General features: G+C 49.0%; 1 protein-coding gene across 1 annotated transcript in view; it reads right to left on the reverse strand.

The window, feature by feature from the left end:
• NUAK1 (NUAK family kinase 1) overlaps positions 1-24,606 on the reverse strand; it is a 72,325-nt gene that overhangs the window by 37,513 nt on the left and 10,206 nt on the right. Inside the window, exon 2 of the mRNA XM_036106544.2 lies at positions 1,100-1,220. Coding sequence (XP_035962437.2) covers positions 1,100-1,220 — 121 coding nt within the window. The remainder of the gene's footprint in view (positions 1-1,099; positions 1,221-24,606) is intronic.

Here is a 24,606-nt window from a genome sequence, read left to right on the forward strand (position 1 = left end):
CATAAGACAAAAAATAATAATTATCAGAAATGAATATAAAAATGATTACAAGGAGGGTCACAAAAGCCCTGCTTATAACCACCAGAAATTTGAAACAACTTAAATGTTTAACAAAAGAAATTAGATCCAATAAATTATGGTACGTCCATAAATGGAATACTCTATAAAGCCTTTTAAAATGTCCTTACAGGGAATATCTATTGACCTAGGAAAAGGTACAGGATATAAAACATGAAAAAAAAATTAAGTCAAAAAACAGTGTAAACAGTACGCTCTAACTTTGGATAAAAATCATATACAGATATAGAGAGATAGATAAAAATATAAATATAGCTAGAGTGCTATTTATCAAATGGGGGGTTAGAACTGAAATTATTTTGAAATTTTAAATTGTGTATTTCAATCATTTCTGCAACAAATACATATTGCTTGAGTAATTTTTTTTACAGATTTAAAAAAAAAAGAGAGATAGGCTATAGGAAGTTTATACTCGCCATTTCTTCCCAGGAAGGAGTAACAAGTTGAAGCACAAGCATTTTTGTAACTTTCTCCCAGCCCCACTCTCCTACGAACACCGACTACAACTTGGATTCCATCGGTGAAGCATCTGCCCCACCGAGAGATCCCTCTTCTTTCTTGGTACTTCCGGGACCTGCTCAAAGATAATTCCCAACTCAAAGAGCCTCCACTTGGAATAACTCATGACTCCACCACTGGGGCATCTGCGTTGGGGAACGACATTGACAATGGATCCACCGTGACCCTGATCACCCAGCAAACTGCCATTTTTTGGAAACCGTGGCTGTCTCCCCTCCCGGCTTTTAATAAGGCGGGTTGCTTAGCAACCGCCAAGAACTGGCAAGAAGGCAGAAGGCAGCACCAGCCAGAGCTATTTTACGACCAAAGTGAGCTGTGCTACGTGTGTCTGGTTGCATTCAAGGTAAACAAGTAAGAGATAACACCTAGCTATTTTTGCATCATGAGGAAAAATACCTGGCTCCTGACCAGAAGGGCAATTACCTAAAAATCTTGGCAGGCCCCATTCATGGTATGAGAAATGGTAACTGATACACGGGTGAAAAAAAAAAAAATCACTGACCTTCATAAATACTGATGATATGAGGATGGTTGAGGGATGACATGATCTCAATCTCTCGTCTGATGTGAACCATGTCTTGTTCATCCTTAATTTTGTCCTTACGAATGGATTTTATAGCAACCTATAAAGTCAGGAAATGAAATGTTACCCAGAGAACTAAACAGATGCAAATCAGCCATTGGGGGAGTTTGGAAAATAAATACAGATGTTACTTGTTGGCAGAACCGACAATAACCAAAACAAAGCTTCGAAATACCCCCTGTCACGTCTTTCATTTATAGCAAAAACACCCTTCTCCTAACAACAGAAAACATCAGGTTCCAACAGCCTAGGGTTTGGGATGCTGGGTTGGTTTTTTTTTGTTTATTAGAGGGTTTTTTGTTTTTGTTTTTGTTTTCCATAAAGCAGAGGCTGCTTCATGTGGCCAGATCCATTTACTCCAGGAATCCTGATCCTTTGAAAAAAGGAAAAAGGAGAGCTCGGTTTACAGGGTCTGGATGATTAAATATGGATGGGTGAAATCAGTATCACTCAGCTCCACCGGGCAGCTGCCGCAGCAAAGACTAGAAAAAGCTTTACTGCATGGGGCTTCTCGAGGCCAGTTCTGCTCAAACGTACGGTTTTCAAGACTCCAGCCTGTGCTGTGTTTGTGCAATTGCTCAGCGGCCAAATCCTTCCTTCAGCCTTCCTCTTGCCCAAGGACCTTTGATACACGTGACAAGACAAAAAGGCTCTGCTATAGAAAAATCAGGACAAAACAAAGGGAGTGACAGCCAGACTCCCTGCCCAGCCCCAGTCGATTCCCGTGCCAATGTCTGTAAATGCAAACTGTAGTGAGCTGCCAGGGCCAACGCACAGAGCAGTTCCTCAAAAGAAACACATAAATAAAAAAGCATTAAATGACAATGGGAATCTAATAAGGAAAAACGTGTTTGCCAATGGACTCATCTTTGCTCATAAACAAGTTGCTTCGTAATTTAATCCACCCTGGCTCTAAGGGAGGCAAAAAGTACTTTGGAGGGGGAAGGTGTCCATGGGTAACAAGGAAGCCCGCCAACCAATGTGCTGCCATCTCCAAAAGCCTGCTTAGTCCCCTCCAAAGTGGTCCTCCTGTGATGTCAGCTCTCACCTGGACCACCCTCTCCTAGATGAAAGGCACTTAGCCCATCCCTCTGGATCGCAAAGGCATGAAGTGCTCCTTGTTCCCAGCAGGCCATCCCCACACCTGGATTAAGACAGGGTGAAGCCCTGTCAGCCTCAGCAGGAATGCACTCCCACCTGTGAGCATTAGCAATGCTTCTGGCTTACACCAGGTCCCCACCAAGCACAATACATGGAAACATTTCTAAAATACAATTGGTCCATCTATAACTCAGTAAGAATTGGGCAGCTATTATTATTATTATTATTATTATTATTATTATTGTTTTGCTACTTGCTGACCTCCCAGCAAATGGGGGAAATGGACAGGCAGGTCCCCATTTTTCTCCTCTGCAGAACCCTCCCCAGCTGTAATGAAATCAGTACTTGTGTCGTCACTAGTGGGGATCTAATTCACTGCTTTATCTCCAGTGCTTAACTCCGTGTTGGCATGTGGCAGGCCAGAGAAAAGCCTTAGTGTGGGCAGGTGGGCAGGTGCTAGGTAGACAGAAAGGGAAGGGGCGGGGGGCAGGGGTGATGTCTGCCGTTAGGTTATGAGAGCCCAGACCAGAGATGTGATGGTGGAACCGGAGCAAAAAAGGAAGGACACCCTAGACAGACACCACCACCGAGACAGGCACGCTGGGAAGCTGGTTCGTTCTTCTTTGGCATCCTACCTGCAAGGGGAACCGAGGAATGGACAAAGTAGACCGGAAACACGGGACGCTGGGCTGCAAACCCAGGGGCCGGCACCATCCTCCCTTAGACTGGGGGCAGACCCCGAGGCTGCATAAAAGGAGGCTGCCCAGAGATGAATGAGCTTCCAGCTTCAAGGCCCCTTTTCACCAGGGTGCCAGGCTCAGAGCCACCCCGGGCCCTCCCCACAGCCCCATTCCGTATGCAGCAAGAAAAGTCTCCCCGTGCTTACGTCAAATGTAAAGATATAACTGGAAGGCTTTATTTTGTCTGAGCTGGGACTGTGATCTTGAGAGCTTGCTCTGGGAGGAAGCAGACAGTGAACACACACAGGCCGTGGAGGATGTGGGTGGCTGTTGGACCAACTCCTGCATTCCTCCAGGAACTAAAGATGGGCCCGGGGAGAAACCACCCCTTTGATTATGCAGCAGGCTGAACTTGGCCTCAAGGAGGCCCTATTGTCAAATGACAAGAGGCATAAATTCTTTCCCCTTCCAGGGTCAGGGGAGGGTGGTGACATTCTGGGGGGTAAGAAAATAAGCCCAGTTGTCAGTTCCCCCCAGCAGTGGAGTACGTTTGCCAGGGGGATGCTTTCAGCCCAGTATGAAAAGGAAAGTGCTCACATTCTAATAAAACCCCACTCGGCACTGAGGAAACTGAAGGGGCTCCATAAATGTTAATAACCATGGTGGTTGCCCCTCCACAAAAGCTTCCCTCTTCCTGCAATGAATCTTCTATTGAAAATGTAAAAGAGGGCTCATTCTGCCCCCTCTCTCAAAGGGTTAGAGGGAAGTCAGTCGGAGACAAATGCTAGAAATCACTTAGAACCATGCAACTGTCAAGGCCAGGGGGAGACTCTCAGTTCAACTCCCAAGAGCAGGGAGCTGCCTCACCCAAGGTTGCAGAGCCCGTTAATGGCAAACCACGGACACAGTAACCCCACAGTAGTAACAGCAGCTGGGCATGGAGCACTTCACATACGGTGCAGACCTGGTGCGAAGTGCTCTTCACACCGCCCATCTTTACCTCCTCATTCAGGCGTCAGCTCCAGGATGCCCTAGGACAGCCCTCCCTGACCCCTCTCGCCACACCTGCCCCCACTTTATCTTCTTTGGGACCTATCGCACCATCTGAAATTCTCTTGCTTCTCTGTTTGCTGCATATTCAGCCCGTGACCAAATCCAGGTTGTGGCCTGCTTCTGTAGGACCCAGAAAGCTAAGAATGGTTGTCATGTTTTTAAAGAGTCATTTATAGAAGTCCAATGCGCTATCCATTGTGCTACGGAGCCACCATCGGGGAAGGGAGGGAAAAATGAAACAAGATGAAACCAGAGAGGGAGACAAACCATAAGAGACTCTTAATCTCAGGAAACAAACAGGGTTGCTGCAGTGGAGGGGGGTGGGAGGGATGGGGTGGCTGGGTGATGGACACTGGGGAGGGTATGTGCTATGGTGAGCGCTGTGAATTGTGTAAGACTGATGAATCACAGACCTGTACCCCTAAAACAAATAATACATTATATGTCAATAAAAAATTTTTTAAAAAGAGTCGTTTATAAAAGAAGACAGAGATCTATAAACATAGCTCCTGTAACGTAAGGTAGTGCCTGCTTCATGAAGTCCAGGGGAGGAACTGGGCCAGCACCCAGGGAAGCAGGGTTGCCTAAAGGTCAGGGGCATGGCTGAGTCCCGGCTGAAACCACTCACTAGCTGCTGTGTGACCTTGGGCAGGTTGCATAACCTTTCTGTGCTCCAGTTTCCTCATCCATCAAGGAGGTACCCTGTGAGGATTTAGGTGAACAGGGGAATAAGATATTCCCACTCGAATCAAAAGTCTGTCTCAAGATACCCACTTCAGCCTCTGGATTTGGACTGTTCATTCACTTCTTTCTTTGGAGCACCTTCCAGGTACCAAGCACAGCGCTGGCACGACCCAAAAGGGAACCAACAAGATTCTGTCCCAGCCCTCAAGGCTGGGGGGAGGGCGGGGAGTGGCAAAAATTGCACAGATAATTACGAAATTTTCCTCACGGCCAAAGGCTACCGAAGAGGCACACAGAGGTGTGGGCATTCTGGAGAAAACCTCCTCTCCAGTTTTCCTCAGTCCTCACCCACATCGACAAAGAAAGACAGAGGTAAGGAAAGAAGGGCCCAGCAGGAAGAGATTACCAAATGTCTGAAATCATACACCCTCCAAAAAAATATATATATATATCCAATTTGTTGCTGCAGGAGCCAAAGAGATGTCACTCCGCCTGCAAAGTGACGGGAACTCACGCGCAGTACAGCCCCCTTCATAAATGTTCCCAAGTCTAGACAGCACCGTGTGCCTTATAAAAGGGTCTGCCTTTGTATAAGGCCACCCTATGGTTTAATGTCTAAACCGTCTGCAGCAGCAGGTCTGGCCGGGGACCTGTGAATTCTGCCCTGCGGTGCCTGCCTCTTTAAGAGGCGCACCAGCCCAGCCAGCCCCCAGCCCTCGGGAACCTGAGCGGCCCCGCCTCCTCTTCCCTCCACACGCTTTTTCCTTTTTGGAATAATCACCACAAACCACCTGTTCTGCAGCCTGCTGGGCGTCCTTGGCCACAGTGGCTGCCACCAATGTTAAGAGCTGGGTGGCCGGGCAGGTTCTGGGAGGCAGCAGGGTACTGCGAAAGCTCAGGCTTTTGCTGGCTAGCTGACCTCAGGTGAGGTCATCAGAGCATCGCAGATCTGTTTCCTCACCTGTAAAGGGGGCCTAGGAAGCCCCCCTTCCTTGGGGCTGTTGTAAGGAGTGGGACTAATGCGAGGAAAGTACCTGGCACACAGTAGGTGTTTACTGAATGGTGGTGACAATAGATGAGGCCTGGCAGTAACGGGGTCCTGGACCATGTTTTAGGGGTGATGAGCCCCAGCAAATCATCTTATAGGCCTCTCCCCTCCCCATGCCCCACACCCATCCTCCCCATCCCCACATTTGTACTGAGGCAAGAGCAGGTTAAAATTCGTACCTAGCCTGCCTGCCTGCAGAGAGTAGGGCAGCCAGCTGTCCTCCTGGCCTGCTCTGGGGAGTGGGGGAAGTTCTGGACAGGTGGTATGTTTGCCAGCCTCTAACCAAGAGCATCACAGCCCCCTTCCCTCCAGAGCCACCTCCCATGGATGCTCACTCACTGCCACGTGTCAGCCTGCCGGGAGTGTCCCAGAACTGTGTCTCTCAAACAGGGGTCATGGACACCTTGTTAAAATGCAGATTCTGAGTCCAAAGGTCTAACAGGGAGCCTGGGATTCTGCACTTCTAGCAAGCTCCCAGGTGATGACAGTGATGCAGGTCCAGGGACCACGCTTATGAGTGGCAAGATCTCAGTGCTCTGTCTTTGGCCCCGACATATCCGCATTTTAAAATCAGTGGCAGTATTCTTATCAGTGGCAGTAACTAGCATTTAAGTGTCAACTGTGTGTCAGGGGGCCTTATCTCATTTAATCCTAACTACGAGCCCATTTCACAGGGGAGGAAACTGAGGTACAGAAGAGACAAATACTGCCCAAACTCACACAGCTTGTGAAAGAGAGAGCTAAGGCTTCCACTGAGGCTGCTGATTCTAGAGGCTCTGGGTAAAGCCGGCGTGGACGGCAAACATGGCAGGTGACAGACTCTCTCCCCGGATCTCAGAGAGTCTCCAAAACTCGGTGTGATGGGCCCCCTCCAAGCAGATGAGGTTTTATAGGGTCATCTGTGAGGCAGCCAGGAGGCAGCATTTGGGGTCTGAGTAGCAGGGAAGAAACACGGCCATAAACACCGCATTAGCATCACTTAGTAGGAACAAGTTTGCATTCTAATCCGGGCAATGGGAGCTGGCAGCTTCCCTGCCATTCACAAGGTGTGATCTCACCCCCGGCCACGTTCCCCGGGAGCTGCCCGGCACTGAGTCAGAGCGGCTCGGGGATCTTTTCTCACCCAGGGGCCCGGAGGCCACTTGCAGCGGAGGTGAGCAGCCAAATCAAGTTGGAGGCCAGTGTAGGGGTCCCTGCTCGTGTCTGGTTGATGGTCAGAGTTCGGGGCAAGGCACGGTTTCACACCGGCCACACAGAAAGGCTGTGCACGGCCATCACTGCGGTGGTGCGACCCAGGAGGCCATCCTGCAGCCAAAGCCCCTAATTAATTAAATGACCTCCAGCTCTTTGTGAGGAGCCTGGCCAACTCAGGACAACACTCGAGCAAGTTGCCATGATGCAACCGACCCCACAGGGACCCAAGCCAACTCCTCCACGGGGCCCATGGGCCTCTTCCTCTCCGGCCTGTTGATTCATGTCATTACATGGATGTTTTTTCAGACAGAAGCAGATCAGGAGCCAAGAGTTGTATCAGCAGGCGCTGAGGAGATGCACCCCGACGCCAGGAAGTGCGGCATGTGGAAGAAAGAGCTTTTTCTTCAAAGAACAGCATCCACCGTGCACCACCAGCAGCCCTTGAACCTTACAAAAGGTTCTGAAAATAGAATCCTCTTACGTTGGTTCTCCAGCCTCGATTTCCCAAAGCTCCCCATCAGAGATGATGTGGCCTCAGATGAGGCTGATTCTTCCCCCGCCGTGAAAAATGTGTTCTATTTCCAGGGGCGCCTGGGTGGCTCAGTCGGTTAAGCGTCCGACTCTTGGTTCCAACTCAGGTCATGATCTCAGAGTCATGAGATCAAGCCCTGCGTCAGGCTCGGAACCCGCGGGAAGTCTGCTTGAGAGTCTCTCTCCCCCTCTCCCCCACCCCTGCCCTTCTCCCCTGCCTGTACTCTCTCTCTCTCCCTCTCTCTCTAAAATAAATAAATAAATCTTTTTTTTTTAAATGTGTTCTATTTCCAGAATTTGAATAGCGAATTAGATTTTTATCTGAGGGGCCTGCTCAAGAGGACCTCAGAAAGGCCGGGACGTCTTTATCTACAGCCATAGGCTTCCCTTCCTCCCCACACCTCCTCGTTAAGGCCTGGGCTAAGCATGTCATTATTGCATGGGGTGATGCCACCAGGGAAGTGGAAGTCACGGCTCAGAAACTGTGGGCACACTTACACTCCCCGTACCACCAGGGGTTTGCAAACACCAGATAGTGGCCACAGCTGACCAGAGAGGAATCAAAGGAGCGGCAGAAAAAGGAAAAAAGAAAAAAAAAGCCCGTGGAAAGTTCACAACAGTAGCAATGCCAGCAAGCAACGAGCCGGATGAGAGCATGGGATCTGATTCTCTGGGAGAGCAGCTCCTCCCTCAAAGAGTGCTGAGCACACCGCCCGCATCAGATCCGGGGGTTGGGGGGGCCGCCTGTCAAAATGCGGCTTCCGCCCCCCCACCCCACCTACTGAATTCCCGCAGCAGCATTTTTTACAAGCTTCCCACGTGACTCTGCTGCACTCTGACGTTTGAGAACCGTCAGGGTAAACGCGGCCATGATGGCACTTCTTATTCCAAACTTAAAGGCTGCACAGTCATATTAAACATGAGATGATTAATGAAAATTAATGAACTGCCCATCCATATAGAGGCGACATAAAAACAAGCTGCTTTCCTGAGGGGACTCTGTGACCCGAATTAATTTAACCCTGGCAAATGGGAGGTCTGCTCCCTGGGGACAGTTTGCTCAGCGTGGACCTGTGGATGCTCGAAGGCCCCAGAAGCTGGCTGGTAATGGGGTACACACATGCTCTGCACACAACCTGGGGCTCCCACACCTGGAAACGTAAATGTCTCCAAAGGAAGAGAGAGGAAGTGAGCCCTGGAGCCTCCTGTTCGGCCTGCTCTGTGACAGAGGATCTGGCTGGGGCTGCGAGGAGCCTCCTCTCACCAGGATCCTCCAGAAGTCTTTCCAGGCTCTGCCCTAATGAATGACCCCAGGGCCCGCTGCAAGCAAAGGCCGCTGGAAGCACAAGAGATGGGACCCAGGCAACAGCAGGGCCACAGAGGGACTGAATTCACAAGGCTGTTTAGCTGGAACCCGAGTGGCCAAGCAGCTGTTTATTTTTGGACTTCCACATTTCCGAAAGCCAAATGCAACCCCAACTCAGAATTCTAAAGTGCAAGCTGCTTTTCTTCCAGGTTCCAACTGTCCCGGGGAGGGAGAGGAAGGGCCGGGCCAGAGGGCCGATGCTGGACAGCTTCGCCTGGTAGCATCTGATCGCTCTGACGCTGTTCATAACCCGGCTTGGATAAGCAGAGGGTTGTGCAACTTTTATTTATCAACCTCCAAGCCCAGCAGAGCCCAGGCCAGAACGGCTGGGAAACCACATCAGCACCTTGGCCTTGTCCTCAGTCACAGCTACTTGGCCAGGCGCCCCTGCACAGAGGTACTCAGACCAGCACGCCAGAAGCTCAGTTCCCTCCTCTGCAGATGAGGATGCCAACAGTGCCAACCCCATGAGGTTGACGGGTGGGGGGGTCTTAGCAGATTGTGTACAGCACGGAGGGCGGAGAAGGCACGGAGGCATATGGCACCAGGTGTAATAATCAGCAGATGTTACAGCTGCAAGGACCTCAGGATGTTCCATGCCAACCGCCTCATTTTACAGGTGAGGAAACTGAATCCCAGGGAGGTTAAAGCACAGGCCCGGGTTCACGGAGTTAAGAGCAGCATTGGAGCCCCAGTCTGGGATTAATACTCAGGGCAAGGAGTGCTCGCCAACTTCCAAGCCACAGCTAACACCAGGACTAAAACTGCCACCCAAAGATTTACCATGCACCTGGGAGGCAGGCCCCAGCGCCGCCAGGCCCCGGACTGCCGAATTACGAACAAGCTGAGATGGGGAGTGACAGATAACTCCTAAGCGTGCCGGCAAATTATGACCCTTTTCACAGCACGGCACCTCCCTCTCATGCCAGGGGGCTGCCTTCCCACAGACATGCCCGAGACACGGTCTTCAGTCCAATTCAGTCCAGAAATTGTTCCAATTTCTGAAGGCTGATTTGATATCACACACGAGTAGGCATACTTGGGAGGTTTTTATCCCATTATTTCTTAATCCGCTGAAAACACTGCTTTTAAATATTAACCGGGCTGCTATCGAAATCACTGACCTTGGGAACGATGAACAAGGGATGCAAAAGACCTAAGAACCAAAATTAGTTTTCCAAAGGGGGAAAAAATTAGTCGACTGAATTTAGCTGATCCAGGTGAACAGAACAAAGAAAAAAAAGGTTTTTAATTTCTTAAGATGGTAAAATATACAGAACATGCAAAGAAAAAAAAAAAAAAAAAAAGCATGGCTTTAAATTATATTGCGTATTTTATTTTATTTTATTTTTTTTAAAGATTTTATTTATTTATTTATTTGAGACAGAGAGAATGAGAGAGAGAGAGAGAGAGCACATGAGAGGGGGGAGGGTCAGAGGGAGAAGCAGGCTCCCTGCCGAGCAGGGAGCCCGATGCGGGACTCGATCCAGGGACTCCAGGATCATGACCTGAGCCGAAGGCAGTCGCTTAACCAACTGAGCCACCCAGGCGCCCTATATTGCGTATTTTAACCATGGATGATTTTATAAATAAGTGAAAGGGAAGATTCTTCAGATGTTATTTTTATCCCGACAAAACTCTTGTTCGGAGAGCTGATTCGTCGCAATGAGAGTGTGAGAAGACACACCGGACAGGTAAGGAACAACTGTCAGGCTGTAATCTGTCCCCTGGAAGCTCTCACTGTCCATTACCCAGAGAGTTAGCAGGCTGGGCCCTGCTCCAGAGCCCCGCTGCAAACCTCCCCCCCACCCATGCTTATCAGCCCACTAATTACCCCCTACAAACCTGCTGGAGAAGCTGTCACAGCAGGGCCTCCAGCTATGCAAGCACAGCCCCAGGTGATGTCCGCTGGACCCCCAAGGAGCATATGCTCAGTCCCCAGCAGGTTAGCTGTGTGAGCTTCATCCAACACCCACCACTCAGTTCGTACCCTCAGGGAGACCGGGGTAGGGGTCTGTGGCTCTTACAGGGACCCCAAAGAACAGCCTGGGCAGAGAATGAGGCGCTCCTGGACATTCGTGCTTGTCATTTTCTCCGCCGGGACCCCTCCACACCCAATCATCTGCCACTAATGTCTTCAGCTGACGAGCTCCTCCGTATCCATCCCCCGCGATGGGGCCCCCATAATGCACATACAGGTCCGCTTCCCAACCTCGGTCGCCATTCACACAGAGACCGTTTCTGTTGTATTCACCGTTCTCCAGCGCCTCGCAGGTGCCTGGCATATTCGACGCCAAAAAGCTGTGGCTCAAAGGGACTCCAAGTATTAAATAGGACCCTTAACATTTTGCTAAGTGAAATAAATCAGACAGGGAAAGGCAAATCCTGTGTGATCTCACTTACACGTGGAATCTAACACAGACAACCTCATAGAGGTAGAGAGTACACTGGTGGGTGCCAGGGCCACGGGGTGGGGGAAATAGGACATGTTGGTCAGAGGGCACAATCTTCCAGCTTTAAGCCGGATAAGGTCTGGGGATCTCACGTGCAGCACAGTGACTACAGTTAACAACACTGTCTTAGGTACTTGAAGGTTGTTAAGAGAGTAGATCTTAAATGTTATCACCACGCATGCGTGCGCGCGCACACACACACACACACACAGAGACACACACACACACACACACACTGATGATTAGGTGAGCGGATGAAGGTGTTAACTAACCTAACAGTGGTAATCATTTTGCAATATATCTGTGTATCAGATCATCGAACCATACACCTTAAACTTACATACGTTATATGCCAATCATATCTCAATAAAGCTGGGGGGGGGGAAGGACCCTTAAAAAAAAAAAAGTAAAGCAGGACATCTTATCAGTGCAGAGCCACCTGCCACTGAGTCTTCTTTTACTTACTCATCTCTCAAGTGTTGAATCCCTACTTGTCCTGAAATCACTGAGCCTGAACTTGCTCATCTCTAAAATGGAGATAATATGATGTTGTTTAGAAATGGGACCTTGAGGGGTTGATCAGGTCCTGAGGGTGGAGCCCTCATGAATGGGATTAGTGCCCCTAGGAAAGAGACCCCAGAGAGTTCCCTTGCGCCTTCCGCCAAGTGAGGACATGAGAGAAGGTGGTCATCTATGAACCAGGAAGGGGGCCGTCTCCAGACACAGAACCTCTGGGCGCCTGATCTTGGACTTCCACCCTTTGAAACTGTAAAAAATAAGTTTCCATTATTTATAGGCTAATAAATAAATAAAATGGAGATAATAACAGGATCCACTCCAGAAGGGCTGGGAGATAATTCACAACAACAGCTAACAGTAATCCTAATAATTACAGACTATCAAGCCCTGACTATGTGCCAGGCACTGGGCATCACCATGTTGCTCCACCTTTCACTCGTTAAATTCTTGCAGAAAGATTATTATTTCTGCTTCTCAATGAATATAAACTGAGTCTGAGACAGGTGATGTAACTTGCCTTAGGGCACACAACTAATAAATCGGGAAGCTGGGTCTCACAAAGCCCAATAACCGTACTCTCAACCTCTGGACCACACCCACGAAGCAAGCCCCACAGCACCTAGCTCCTAGCGGGGATCTGATAAATATGAGCTGAATCCGAGTCTCTGAAGATACAGCCTTGTCTCCACCCTAAGTCTTGTTTTAAGCTAATTTTTAAACTGCTTCCATCTTCAAAAGCACATCCATTGGTGTTCCTTGCTTTTCTCTGTGAGGCCACCCAACACAGTCGGACAAAAGGCAGAATTGGAGAGGGGGTTCTGAGAGGTGTGTCCTTAAAAATGATGCAATCATGAGTCAATTCTCCAGCAAGCAATTTGGGCAAATCTGCTCTGGATAAGGCACTGATCTAGGCCCTGCCGAACATGATCCAGACATTCCCTTCAAGTGGCTTACAATCCTACTGGAAAGGGCAGGGGACACGGGGGCTCCTCCCTGCCCTGCAACTATTCACCCTTCTACTGATAGAAACACCCTGACTTTGCTCTGGGGATCCCAGTATGTGCAGTTTTAAAGAGACAGTCAGTCAAGATAAAGCACCCTCTCAATGCCAACAAGTGGACCCATGATCCTAGGATCTGGCTAAGAAGATTCTCTCCCCCCAGAATTGAGTTTTGAGTGGTCTGAAAATAGCTAGGCCATTCATCCCAACAACAATCTCTGAAAAGAACTAGTTCCGTGGGGCTTCCTTGGGTTTTGTCTCTTCCCCAGCCTGGGCCTCTGGGATACACCAGACCTTCCAAATTCATCTTCTCCTTAATGAGTCACAGAGTCCATTTCTGTCGCTAGCAACCAAGACCCCTAACTTCTACCGGGAGACATCAATGCGTCAGCGTGGGAAGAGAGAGCCTGCTGTGCTTGGGGCTATAGAAGTCAGAGCAGGCTCCTGGGAGCAGGTGGGATGGGGGACTGGACCAGAAGATACACGGGCTTTGGCACAGACAAGGACACTACCAATCAAGATATTTCACCCTCCTCAAGCCAATAGGCAAACACATGGGCCTAGAGATTGGCCAAGATGATGCTTTTTCTAGGACTGTAAGACCCTTCCCAGCAAAGTGTCTTTTTGTGAGATCACAGGCGAACTGATGTAGGTATGCAGAGATGGGGCCTCCTGAGAAGTCCTTCCATGCATCACCCCCACCATTTCTACCTCTGTGTCTCACTCACACTCCTAAATAAGACCAAAATTGAGTCTCACTTTGCTCATTCATTTTTCCATCCCTAAAAAGGACACATCTCCACTGTCCCCCTTGCTCACACATACTGCACACCTACACTCAGTCACCTCCTTCATGAATTGGGCCATGTCTCACTTGACTGGTACACGTCAAAATGCCAATCTTCAGGGACCATCCAGATGTAATTTTTACAATAATTTCCTCTCGCACCACAATAAAGCCATATTAAATTATTGTGGAGTTTTGCCTTTTTTTTTTTTCTGGCTGGTTGGGGGTTCAATAAGGATTATTTTGACCTATCTTGCAGAAAAGTGGAGAAAGTCTAACCATATTCTCTGCCAAATAGTGTTCACATCTGTATTTACCAGTTGTTGTAGACTGAATTGTGTGTCCCCCCAAATTCATATGTTGAGGCCCTAACCCCCAATGTGACTATATTTGAAGGCAGAGCCTTTAAGGAGGTAATTAAAGGTAAATGAGGCCATAAGGGTGGGGGCCTGATCCAACAGGACCGGTGTCCTTGTAAGAAGATGAAAAGACACCAGGAGCATGCACACACCCATGATAGGGCATGTGAGGACACAGTGAGAAGGTGGTGGTCTACAGGCTAGGAAGACAGGCCTCACCAGAAACCAACCCTGCCGGCACCCTGATCTTGAACTTCTAGCCTCCAGACCTGGGAGAAAAGTAATTTCTGTTATTTAAACCACTCGGTGTGTGGTATTCTGGTATCCGGCCTGAGCACACTAATACCCTGGTCCTTGTCCAATTGACCTAAATCACAGTCAACATATAATCCAACCAAAGGGAGGGTCATTCACGGTCAATACCAAGCATAGCAAGCAGAGCCTACAGGACAGGAACCCTAACTGTCTTGTTTATCCCTGTGTCCTCAATATCTAGGAAAGAGTCTGGCACCACAGCAGACATTCAATAAATAGTTGTTGAGTTGAATGTAATCAGACATGATGAATATTGTCTTAACTTTTCTAAGAATGAGAATACCCATCCACTCACTGCCACCAACCTGGCCCAGTACCTACAAGTTGCTAAAGCCAGACAACCTACCCAGATGATATCCCGGATTCCACTCCAGTCCATGTCACTTCTGTCCTGGTGGGGAAGATCACAAGCCCAGGGATGCAAGACCACGGTGCGTAAATGACCCCCACGCACTATGCATACAATGCCATCCCGCTTCACTGTACTCTCCCCACCAGCCCGAGACAGGCTCCTCATTTTGCAGTAGAGGAAAACAGAGACTGAAGAAAAAGGGACTCCCCAAGTCACAGTTCATGAAGGCCACACCCAAGTGTCAACCGGGTACTTAGATTTTGTGGCCAATGCTGCCTCCGCTGGGCCACACCTGTTCCCACAATTTCATCAAATCCACAGAAGCGCAGGGTAAGGAAGAAACACCCTGCGTCCTGGCACTGGGATGCTTCCTTTCTCGGGAGGTTAGGCCTGGGGGGAAACTAGCTCAGATATCAGACTGTTCAAATTTCGTGGACGATCCGGCCAGGGAGCTAATCAGAACAATTTGGGTGTGCGGCTAAACAAGGACACCCCTTCCTGGATCGAGCACTGCCTTGATGGCAACATTTCATAAGAACCGTTCCCTTACAACGAAACTGTCAATCCCAGCAACCGCAGGCCAGAAACATCCGAGCTGAGCCCCACCAAGCTGCTTTCTGATGTACTGTACACACAAATACCGATATTCCCCAGATGTTCTCTATGTAAAACATTTGGTTTGAGACACAGCCCTTCTTTCCCAAAAACCCTTACATTTGTTTAATGGACTCATACAGTTCAGCTAAAATGTCCTGGATCAGACATCTGAAGCCAGCCCGGCTCTGATGCAAGCATCCCATCTGCAGAAAAGACGAACAAGTAAATAAGACAGTCTTTCCCCAAGATTTATGCTCCCTGCATCTTTAAGCAGGTCATAAAATGTAAGCTATGTATGGCTAATAATGCAAGTTGCTTTCAAGTGTGTTTCTCAGTCCATCTCCGAATTAATCTAAGACTGATGTTCCAACAGAGAGTGGGTCTGGCATGCTGAACAAGAGGCCACATTCTGCTTCTTACTCCCGCAGGAAAGAAGTTTAAAAAAATCAGTCATTTGAGCAACCTTGAGGTAAAGGTAGGGTTTTCCCGGTTTTAGTTATTCAAATATGGCAGTATCTCCTTTAGTTCCAATGCCACTGACCCCCTAACCCACACTCCGAAACACAGGTAAGAGACGGTGAAATGGAAAATGTTCTCCCTGAGTGACCTTGGCCAGCCTTGCTCCCCCCACAATGGCTCATCCTGTCACATGAAAAACAGAAGTTCATGAGATTCACGGTCAGGGCCCGTTCAGCTGTGAAGATTATAAGAGGAAAGGAAATGAACCCTTAGGAAAGCCACCCAAGAAATGTCATTGAATCCATGCACTGAGCCCCCGCAGAGAGCAACCCACAATTTTCCTACTAATATTTATAATAAGCTTGGTCACAGCAAATCTTCGGGGAAGTGGAAAAATGGAAGGAGAAAGCCGTCAGAGGGAGCCAAGACAGGACAGAAGCAAGACAGGACAACTAATTTTTACCTGCCATCTTTAACTTCCGTGTCTTGTGAGTTTTCAGTATTGGGCAGGCGCTATCCTCTAAAAAGGTCACAGACAGGAATGAAAGTTGATGAGGGAGAAGGCCGACAAACTATAAATAACAGACACGAGAACCCCAAAATAAACTTCTGAGGACCAGTTGGGAGAAGTTCCCCCAAAGACATCAAGAAGAGGTCTAACGTTCAAGTACTTTGTTTTAAGAAGGAAAGAAAGTGTACATACACTTGAAAAAGATTTCCATAATAAATGGCTATAATTTTTTTAAAAAAATTGGCTCTTAAATGGGTAAGCTCCAATTACCTGGAAAAATACACTTGGAGCTCTCTGTGATAACTTAGTATGTCCACTTACCAGGCACATCAGATTAACCAGTACTCTCCATTTCTTTGACTGAGGCTCATGGCAGGTTGAAGACTAGGGGTTGCACCTGCTACTCTCTGCTTTCCCTACAGCCTTCTTGTTCAATCAGCCAATTACCCACCATCATCCCAGGCAAGTCAACTGCCCCAATATGGCGGCCTCTACAGTCCATGGAACTCCTCATCTTCCAACAAGGCCAGCAAATCGTGACACGATTGTAAGCCCTTCCACCCTAAGGATAAAAAGCCCCAGATTTCAGACTTTTCTTTACTCTCTTACTGCCAAGAAAATGCAAAATGCAATAAGATAACACACAGAAAATACCCCGGAGGGGTCCCAACAACACTAAGTGCTCCAAAATGCTTTTACGATTATAGTTAACAAAGAGCCCTTATGCAATATATGTAAGTAAGAAGGGGACTCCAATGAGACCTTCAAAATCTTGAGAGGTCAAGAGGACAGTGTCAGAGGGCACAGTGAGAAGGGGCTGGGAGAAGGGGAGCAGCTGGGGCCACTTTCGAGAGGACATTTCAGGTCACCCCACTAAAAGAAGTCCCTCCAAATATACTTCTGTAGCCCCCAGGGAATTGATTTTGCAGGATGGGATTATTTTGCTGAAATAAACAGACACACAAAGGTCACTACAACTGGGGCCTAGAAAGAAAACAAGCCAGCTGCCGCATTTACGGGCAGCTTCTGATGCAATAGGAGCAAAAGGTCCCGGCCCAGGTCCAGGGGGATGGCTTTGGACACACCAGTCCTCCCCAGAGAAAGAAAGCATACCAGGGGGCAAGGCTGGGAGCTGGGGGAGGACTTGCCTTCCTGTGGGTAAGGTCCCACTCGGCCAGGCATTGAAGGAGACATCTTCGGGAGTGCAGACCTCGGACCTCTGCAGTCAGCGTGCGCCAGCCAGTGACCTAGGGGACTGTTTAAAAATGTTGGTGCCCGGGCGCCATCCCCAGAGAGCTTTTAAAAGGCTATTCTAATGCTCAGCCAGGACGGAGAACCAGTGGTGTAGCAGGAATTGCCCTCAGCGGGGTCGGACGGACCAGAGCCAGCGCAGGTGCGGCCTTGATCCCTTGGGCAGATCAGCTACTCTTTCCCAGCATCAAGTTATTTAACTGCAAAGTGGTAGTTAACAGTCACCCCATCACAAAGCTGCTGTGAAATGAGAGGATACGTGTCAGCGGCCTCCTTCGGTGTGCCTTGCAGAAGGCACACACGTGCACCCTGTAAGTGTCAACCTTTCTCTCCTTTCAAGGCTCTTGCAAGTGGGTCGGGAATTCCGGGCCGCTCCCAATCCTAAGGGGCTTCCTGAATTGCTAAGTGGTTTAAAAAAAGGTGGGGGAGAAAGGCACATCTTTCCTTATGCTGGATCCCCACCACACATAAAAAATTCACACACACGCACACACACACGCATGCATGCACCCCCTACTAGGTGAAATGGGCATATTCTATAGTGAAGCTATGTAAAAAAAATCGAGAGTCACAAGCAGCAAACTGAGGGAAAGCCTAGTTTCTAAGATCGGCATTGCTTTTCCTGTCCAGAAGAAAACCTATCCAGGGTGAGACGCTTTCTCAGAAAGCCCCTGCCTCACCCCCATCTCCCCCATTAGGCCAAGGGCAAGTCTCTTCCACCTGGCGGCCCTGTACAGGGCTGGCACATAGTGGGCCCAAGGGAATGTCTGCCAAATGAATGAGTTAATTCCGCTCCTTAAGGCCAGGGATGGACACGTGTAGATCAACAGAGCTCATAATGCCCACCCGTGTTAATCCCCTAAACAGGCATTTGCATAAACGCACCTGAACTTTGATTCCAAGCAACTGGCAGAAAAGGATAGGAAGGTCCATCCAACACGCACAGGAAGCAGCTGCTCAAAGCCCAGTGACCATGAACAGCAGCGTCACCACATTTCAGGGTTTGAATCCCACCTCCACCTGCAGATGTGGGCAAGTGACTTAATTTTCTGTGCCTCAGTCTATCCACTGTAAAATGGGGATAATCATGGTGTGCACTTGTTAAGGTTACCATGAGGATGGATTTAGGTCAGTGATTTAACACGCATGGGCTATAGCCAGGTATAATCACTGCTATGCAACTGTTTGCTATTATTACTACTCCATGGGAGGATATCGGGCAAAGAGATCTCACGTTTCAGGCCCACTAAGAGAACCCCAAGATCTGAGAGCCTTCTGGTTATCACAAGAGAATGTATGGACTAAAGAAAGTGGGGTGCTGTATTCCCGTGTGAATACAGCAACTAGCTTCCCATTGTCCAGCTGAGTTTTTCTTTTTTTTTTTTTTTTAAGATTTATTTGGCGGGGGGGAGGGAAGGACAGAGGGAGAGGAAGAGAGAATCTTAAGCAGACTCCCCGCCAAGTGCAGAGCCCAACGCAGGACTCGATCTCACGACCCTCAGATCACGACCTGAGTCAGCTTAACCTACTGCGCCACCCAGGCGCCCCAGAGCTGCGTTTTCCAAAGTGCAGACCATGGACCAACCCCATCACATTCGCTTGAGTTGCTTGGTTAAAATGCTGCAGATTCCCAAATCTCCCTAAGTCCCACCCCAGCCCAGCTGGATCAGAATCTCTGGGGTAGATGCCAAAGATGGTGCATTTTGACAGGCACACCCAGCAGAGTCGCAAGTCCCCTCAAATGTAAGAACCACTGGATTGGCTAGAGGATCCAGGTCTGTATCCCCCGGAGCCTCACACGATGCCTGACACAGAGCAGGTGCTCAACAAACACCAGGTGGATCCACGCAATGGTTCTAACTCTCGAAGTGTTCGTTCAGTTTTTGGAAGGCCCACTATGTGTAAGGCCCATACAAAGCAATGCTGAATCAGACTTCATTCATTCACCTAAGCATCTTTACTGGGTGCTTACAACATGCCAGGCAGTGTTCTAGACACAAGATACAGAAAAGATGATGAATGGGGTTGCCGTTTACAGATAGTGACAAGTGCCGAGTACGGAGCTAATAAAGCAAAGTAAAGGGCGGCACGCTACTCTCATTAAACTCAGCATCTAGAGCAACTCTGCCCTTCAGAATTTCTGTGATGATGGAAAAGACCTTTTCAGCACCGTCCAATGGTAGGGAGGCGCTAGCTACAAAGAGTTATCAGGCACTTAAAATGTGGCTAGTGCAACCAAGGAACTGAAGTTTTCATTTTAATTGTAATTAATTTTAACAGCCACCCGTGTCCTTATTAGACGGTGCAGGTCTAGAGGCAGAAGAAGGAATGGAAACGGGAAATGATAACACAGGCATTATGTACTACAGGGGTTGGGAGGGAGTGGGGAGTGCTTAGAGCACCATGTGTTATCAAATGCCTCTCACCCAATTACCAGATGCCCTAATGTTCTCTGGCTCCGAGAATTGAAAGAACAAGGTCAGGTACAAGGCATTGTACTTGGGCTGGAATTTTTATAGCCCATGATCAGTTGGAAGAGGTATGCAGCCCGGCCAAGCCCCAGAGACTGTGGTTCGGGAACACACTGCCACCCGCAAAGCCTGCCCACAGCTGCCAGAGAGATCTCTTTCGGCCCCACCACTCTGTGGATGGTCAGTCATTCTGTCCTCGGCTAGAACGTCCCACTGGGCCCAAGACACTGCACGGATTTTATGAGATTTCCCCGCTTCAAGCCTAAGTACAAATACAAGCCTCCTAAATTCCACCGGAAAATTGGTGGCTAATCCAAACATTTCATAAAATTAGAACTCATTGTGGGGCTGAAAGGAATTCAGGCTGTGCCGCCACCAGAGAAATGGAAGATATTTGTTATAATTTTTTCCTTCATGAGCTGTTTTAAGAAGCAAGTGCTTTTTCTGCTTGAAATAAAGAAGGCACGTGGGGCGGGTGGGGGGCGGGTGGGGGAGGAGGGCAGTGGGAGGAAGGGGAGAGTTTTTGCTCTTGTTTTGTTTTCTCTGTGGTTTGCAAAAAAGCATCACCAGATGACAAATCAGAGGAATCCTGCCTGACTCCCTCATCCCGCAGCTAGCGGAGATAATAAACCTTCCTTCCCAATCCCGGCTGCAGCTCGCTTTTGTAAAGACGGTGTTTTTCCTGGAAAAAGGGGACTTTTGCTCCTTCATTTTCTTCTTGGGCTTTAGCCCCAGAACGTTCACATCCAGAGATTTCATGAGCAAGGGGGATAGCCGAATCATTCATTCGGGCATGCGTGCATGCGTGTCGCCAACATTGATTCACCAGGCACTGGACTAGGCACTTGGGCTACATCAGTAAGCCAAAGTGATGAAAATCCCTGCCCGGGGGGTGGGAGCGTGCATTCTAGTGAAAGAAGACGAACAAGGGAGGATTCGGTGACTGCCACTTCAGAGGTATGTGGGGACAGGGCGTGAAGACCCGCCAAGGGCAGACTCTGGAAGAGGCGGGAAAGGGGGCTCTGGGAGAGCAGGAACCCCGTCGTCTGACTGTCACTCTCCCCTTTCACCCAGAGCAGAGCAGTGTCTGACACAGAGCCGGCCCTCAACAAACACTTGTTGAGTGAATAATGAAGCCTGACACCAAAATCGGTCCCAGAGCTCTCATCTTACAGATGAGTTACGCAAAGCTATCGAAGGGATGGATCTTGCCCCAGCTCGTGCAGCTCAAGTTGTGGCAATGAGGGGACTGACCCCAAGTCTCCTGACACCAGCCCCAGACTCATGATGCCCCACAGCCATTCGGCAAGTATTGATGGCATTCTTATTGTGGGCCAGGCCCTGAACTAGGCACTGGGAGGACAAAGATGAGTAAGACACAGAATAACTGAGATTATGGTACAGAGTTCCTCCAATTACCATTTTCACAAGCTTGGAGACAACTTCTCTGAGCTTTAAGTCTGGGTTCAACGGGTGTCTACCATCCAGCATGCAGATAAAAAGTCAAAGCAGGAGGGCTGCAGAAGCTTCCAAGGTCCCAGACCCATGAAAGGCTAGCGAACCCAGTGGTTATGACCATGACCCTGATGTCAGACAGCCCAGTCCTAAATCCCAGCTCTGAGACTTTGAGCAAAGTCATTGACCTTTCTAAGACTCCTCTTCCTCATCTGCAAAATGAACATCCTAATGATACAGAAGAATGGGAGAGAAGGCATGTCAAGTACTCAGAACAGCACCTGGCATACACCGGTCACTCAATAAATGTTTCCTGCTATTAACACTGTTAGGGAAAGGACCCTCCATCTGCTCTGGAGCCTCCTACACACTCAAGCAGGTGCACAGGACTCAGGGGAGATTTCCACTTAATTCCTCTCCTCTCCAGGATTTCTGCTACCAGCTCCATGCACGCCCATTCACACACCAGTTCCCTCCCTGAACGTCACATTTGATTCTGCCTGGAAAACCTATCATTTGACCATAAGGAAGATGCAAGGTAGGGTTCTCTCCCTAGAGTGAGCACATCCCTGCCCTGCCTTTCCATCCAAACACATTCACATGCTGGGCCCGGAGCTCACCCCATCAATGGAGGCTTAGCCTCTTCCCTCCCACTCCCTCTGCTAGTTGAAGGAAAAGTTCACTTTGAAATCTACTAAGAACCATTACAAGGTAATTACATGGCATCTGGGACCACTGAGAGTTTCTCAAAGTTTGTCCGCATCTTTTTTAATTGACTGAGAAAGTCAAGGCTGGCTGCATGAGGGATGTACTTGAGGCCAAGGCATGAAATTCTGAGAGATTAAAGCAACACACACACACACACACACACACAGACTCACAGACACACACCAGGGAATCAGTCTCCTTAAATGGACCAGCTAAGACAGGTAAGTGTGGGCCACAAAAATCGGGATCTGAAATGACCAGAGGTAGCCGCAAGTTCTAGAACCAAGAGGTGGTTGAGTTGCCTTGGGGCAGAGGTTGTATCTTGCTCTTTATTTTCTCCCCTGTGCCCAGCACAGTGCCGGGCACACAGGAGGAGCTCACCAACTATCTGAATAAATATTTTTAAATGCTACGTGGGAGAGGCAGAAGGAACACTTGCCGCAAGAAAAAAAAAAAATGACAGCAGATATTTCTACTCCTTCTTGGGAAGCTGTCTAGACTCATAGCTGAGAGCTGAGACAGACTTGAGTTTCATTCCTGCCATCTTCCCCAAGTGACAAAGAGAGTGGCCCTGGGCCTCAGTCCCCTCTGCAGGGAGGTGGGAATAGCTGTAGCATCTCTCCCTTAGAACGGGTCTAAGCACGACAAGGACATCATCAGGTGATGTAGGTGACGCACTTACCCCGAGGCCTGGCAAAAATAAAGTGCTCCCTAAAAAGGAGTTTGATCGATTGATCAATTGATTCCCTCTTTAAGGATAAAATAGTAGTAAATGCATGAGTCAAGTCTCCCTTTTAAGTGAAGCTGCCAAAAATATCTCTTGCCCTGGGAAGATATCTCTTGCCTCCTTAGTCTTTTCCTCAACCCTCGAGTCTTGCCACCACCCCACCTGTCGCCAGGCTGAAGGAGCTGAGCCCTCCCGGGATGCCAAATGCCCCCACCACTGCTAAAGCCACGGGGAGAAAAAAATGTGGTCTTCAGGGAGAGCCACAGGCAGGACCAAGAGCAGAGCCAGCCTGGGCTCTGGCTTCACCAGGGCCCCACGGAAAGCTCTACTAAGCGCTAGGTATCTTAGGGATAAGCAAAGATCCCTCTAAGCAAACCCACAGAACATGAACTTGCCCTCCTCCAAACCCCGAAGAATCACAGCTCACATTTATCGAGGACTGGCTACATGTCAGACCCTGCTCTCAGCACCATTCCTGGATCCACAGGCCCACCTAGGAGGCACGTCCTACTATTACCGTCCCATTTTACACATGAGAAAACGATACATCCTTGGAAAGTGAGAATTTTCTATCTCATGCAGAATCTAGCGCAGAACCCACCTCACAGACGTGCTTAACAAAGCACCGCCTGCCTTGGGCTGAAGGGGGTGCGTGTGCATCCGATGAGACCAGGAGCTGGGAAGTAAGAAGGCCTCCCCACTGCAGGCTCACACTCCACATGGGGAGACTCTCCTCACACTTGTCAAAGCCTGCACCAGACCATCTGAAAAGAGTTTTGAGAAATAAAGATACTTCCCTTCCCCCGCAACAAGCCTCCTTCTGCCAAAAACCAAGCAACAGGAAATGAAATCTACATTTCACCAATTTCAGTGAATCCCAGGATTCTCTTTCTGTGAGCCTGGAGACCAGTCTGTCTCAGCCCCTCGATTTACAGGTGAGGAAAGGGGGTTCAACACTGGGGTCCCTACTGCACATGATGCGCAGCACCCAGGCTGCCCAAGGCGCGGGCACAGCCGACGGGCTGTCCGGCCTTTCCCAGGAGGGTTTCTTCCAAGAACAACACGTAAGGAGCATTTGCTGTGGACCACACACGTTTCTAAGTGACACACAGCGCATTTATCCTCACGGCCACTCCCATTTCACAGATGAAGAAACTGAGTCGGGCTGACCATCTCAAGGTTGCACAGGAGGTTCAAGCGGGCTCTCAAACCCAGGGAGCCTGGCTCAGAGACCATGCTCAGAACCCACCCTCACGCTCCCTTCCAGAGCCACAGATGGGATCATCCACTTTCCTTCCACCATCCTGGAGAAAACACAAGAGCATCCCTGCGAATCATACCTGAGCGGAGCCCAGTTCTTAATGAAACGGCAAGAGCCAGCAAGGACTCCCAAAGCTGCAGCAATCAGCTGTCCTTATGGCTTTGGAGCTACAGAAATAGGAGAGCTTGACACAAGCAGAGGGGATGGGAGGGGATGGGGTCTTTAGGACATACCAAGACAAAGAAGCAACTCCTTCTATTTCCCTGGGAAATTGCCCTCAGGCCCTGAGCCACTTGACTGCCATTCCCTTCCCCTCCCAGCGAAGGGGGAACCTGCCACAGCTACCTCCCAGCCCCTTCGCCCAGAAACCTCATGCTGTCTCAGTATCTCTCATGAAAGCAAGCGACGTGGAATTCTTTTCTTGAGTTTAAAAGGCAAATCATGATGGTGTTTTTTCCAGACATACATTAACTCTGCACTCCAGCCGGTTTACAATTCTTAAAGTACTTGATTTACAACCCAGGGAGAAAATGTTTTGAAAACC

The sequence above is a fragment of the Halichoerus grypus genome, chromosome 6 (assembly GCF_964656455.1).
Source record: "Halichoerus grypus chromosome 6, mHalGry1.hap1.1, whole genome shotgun sequence".
Classification (NCBI taxonomy): domain Eukaryota; kingdom Metazoa; phylum Chordata; class Mammalia; order Carnivora; family Phocidae; genus Halichoerus; species Halichoerus grypus.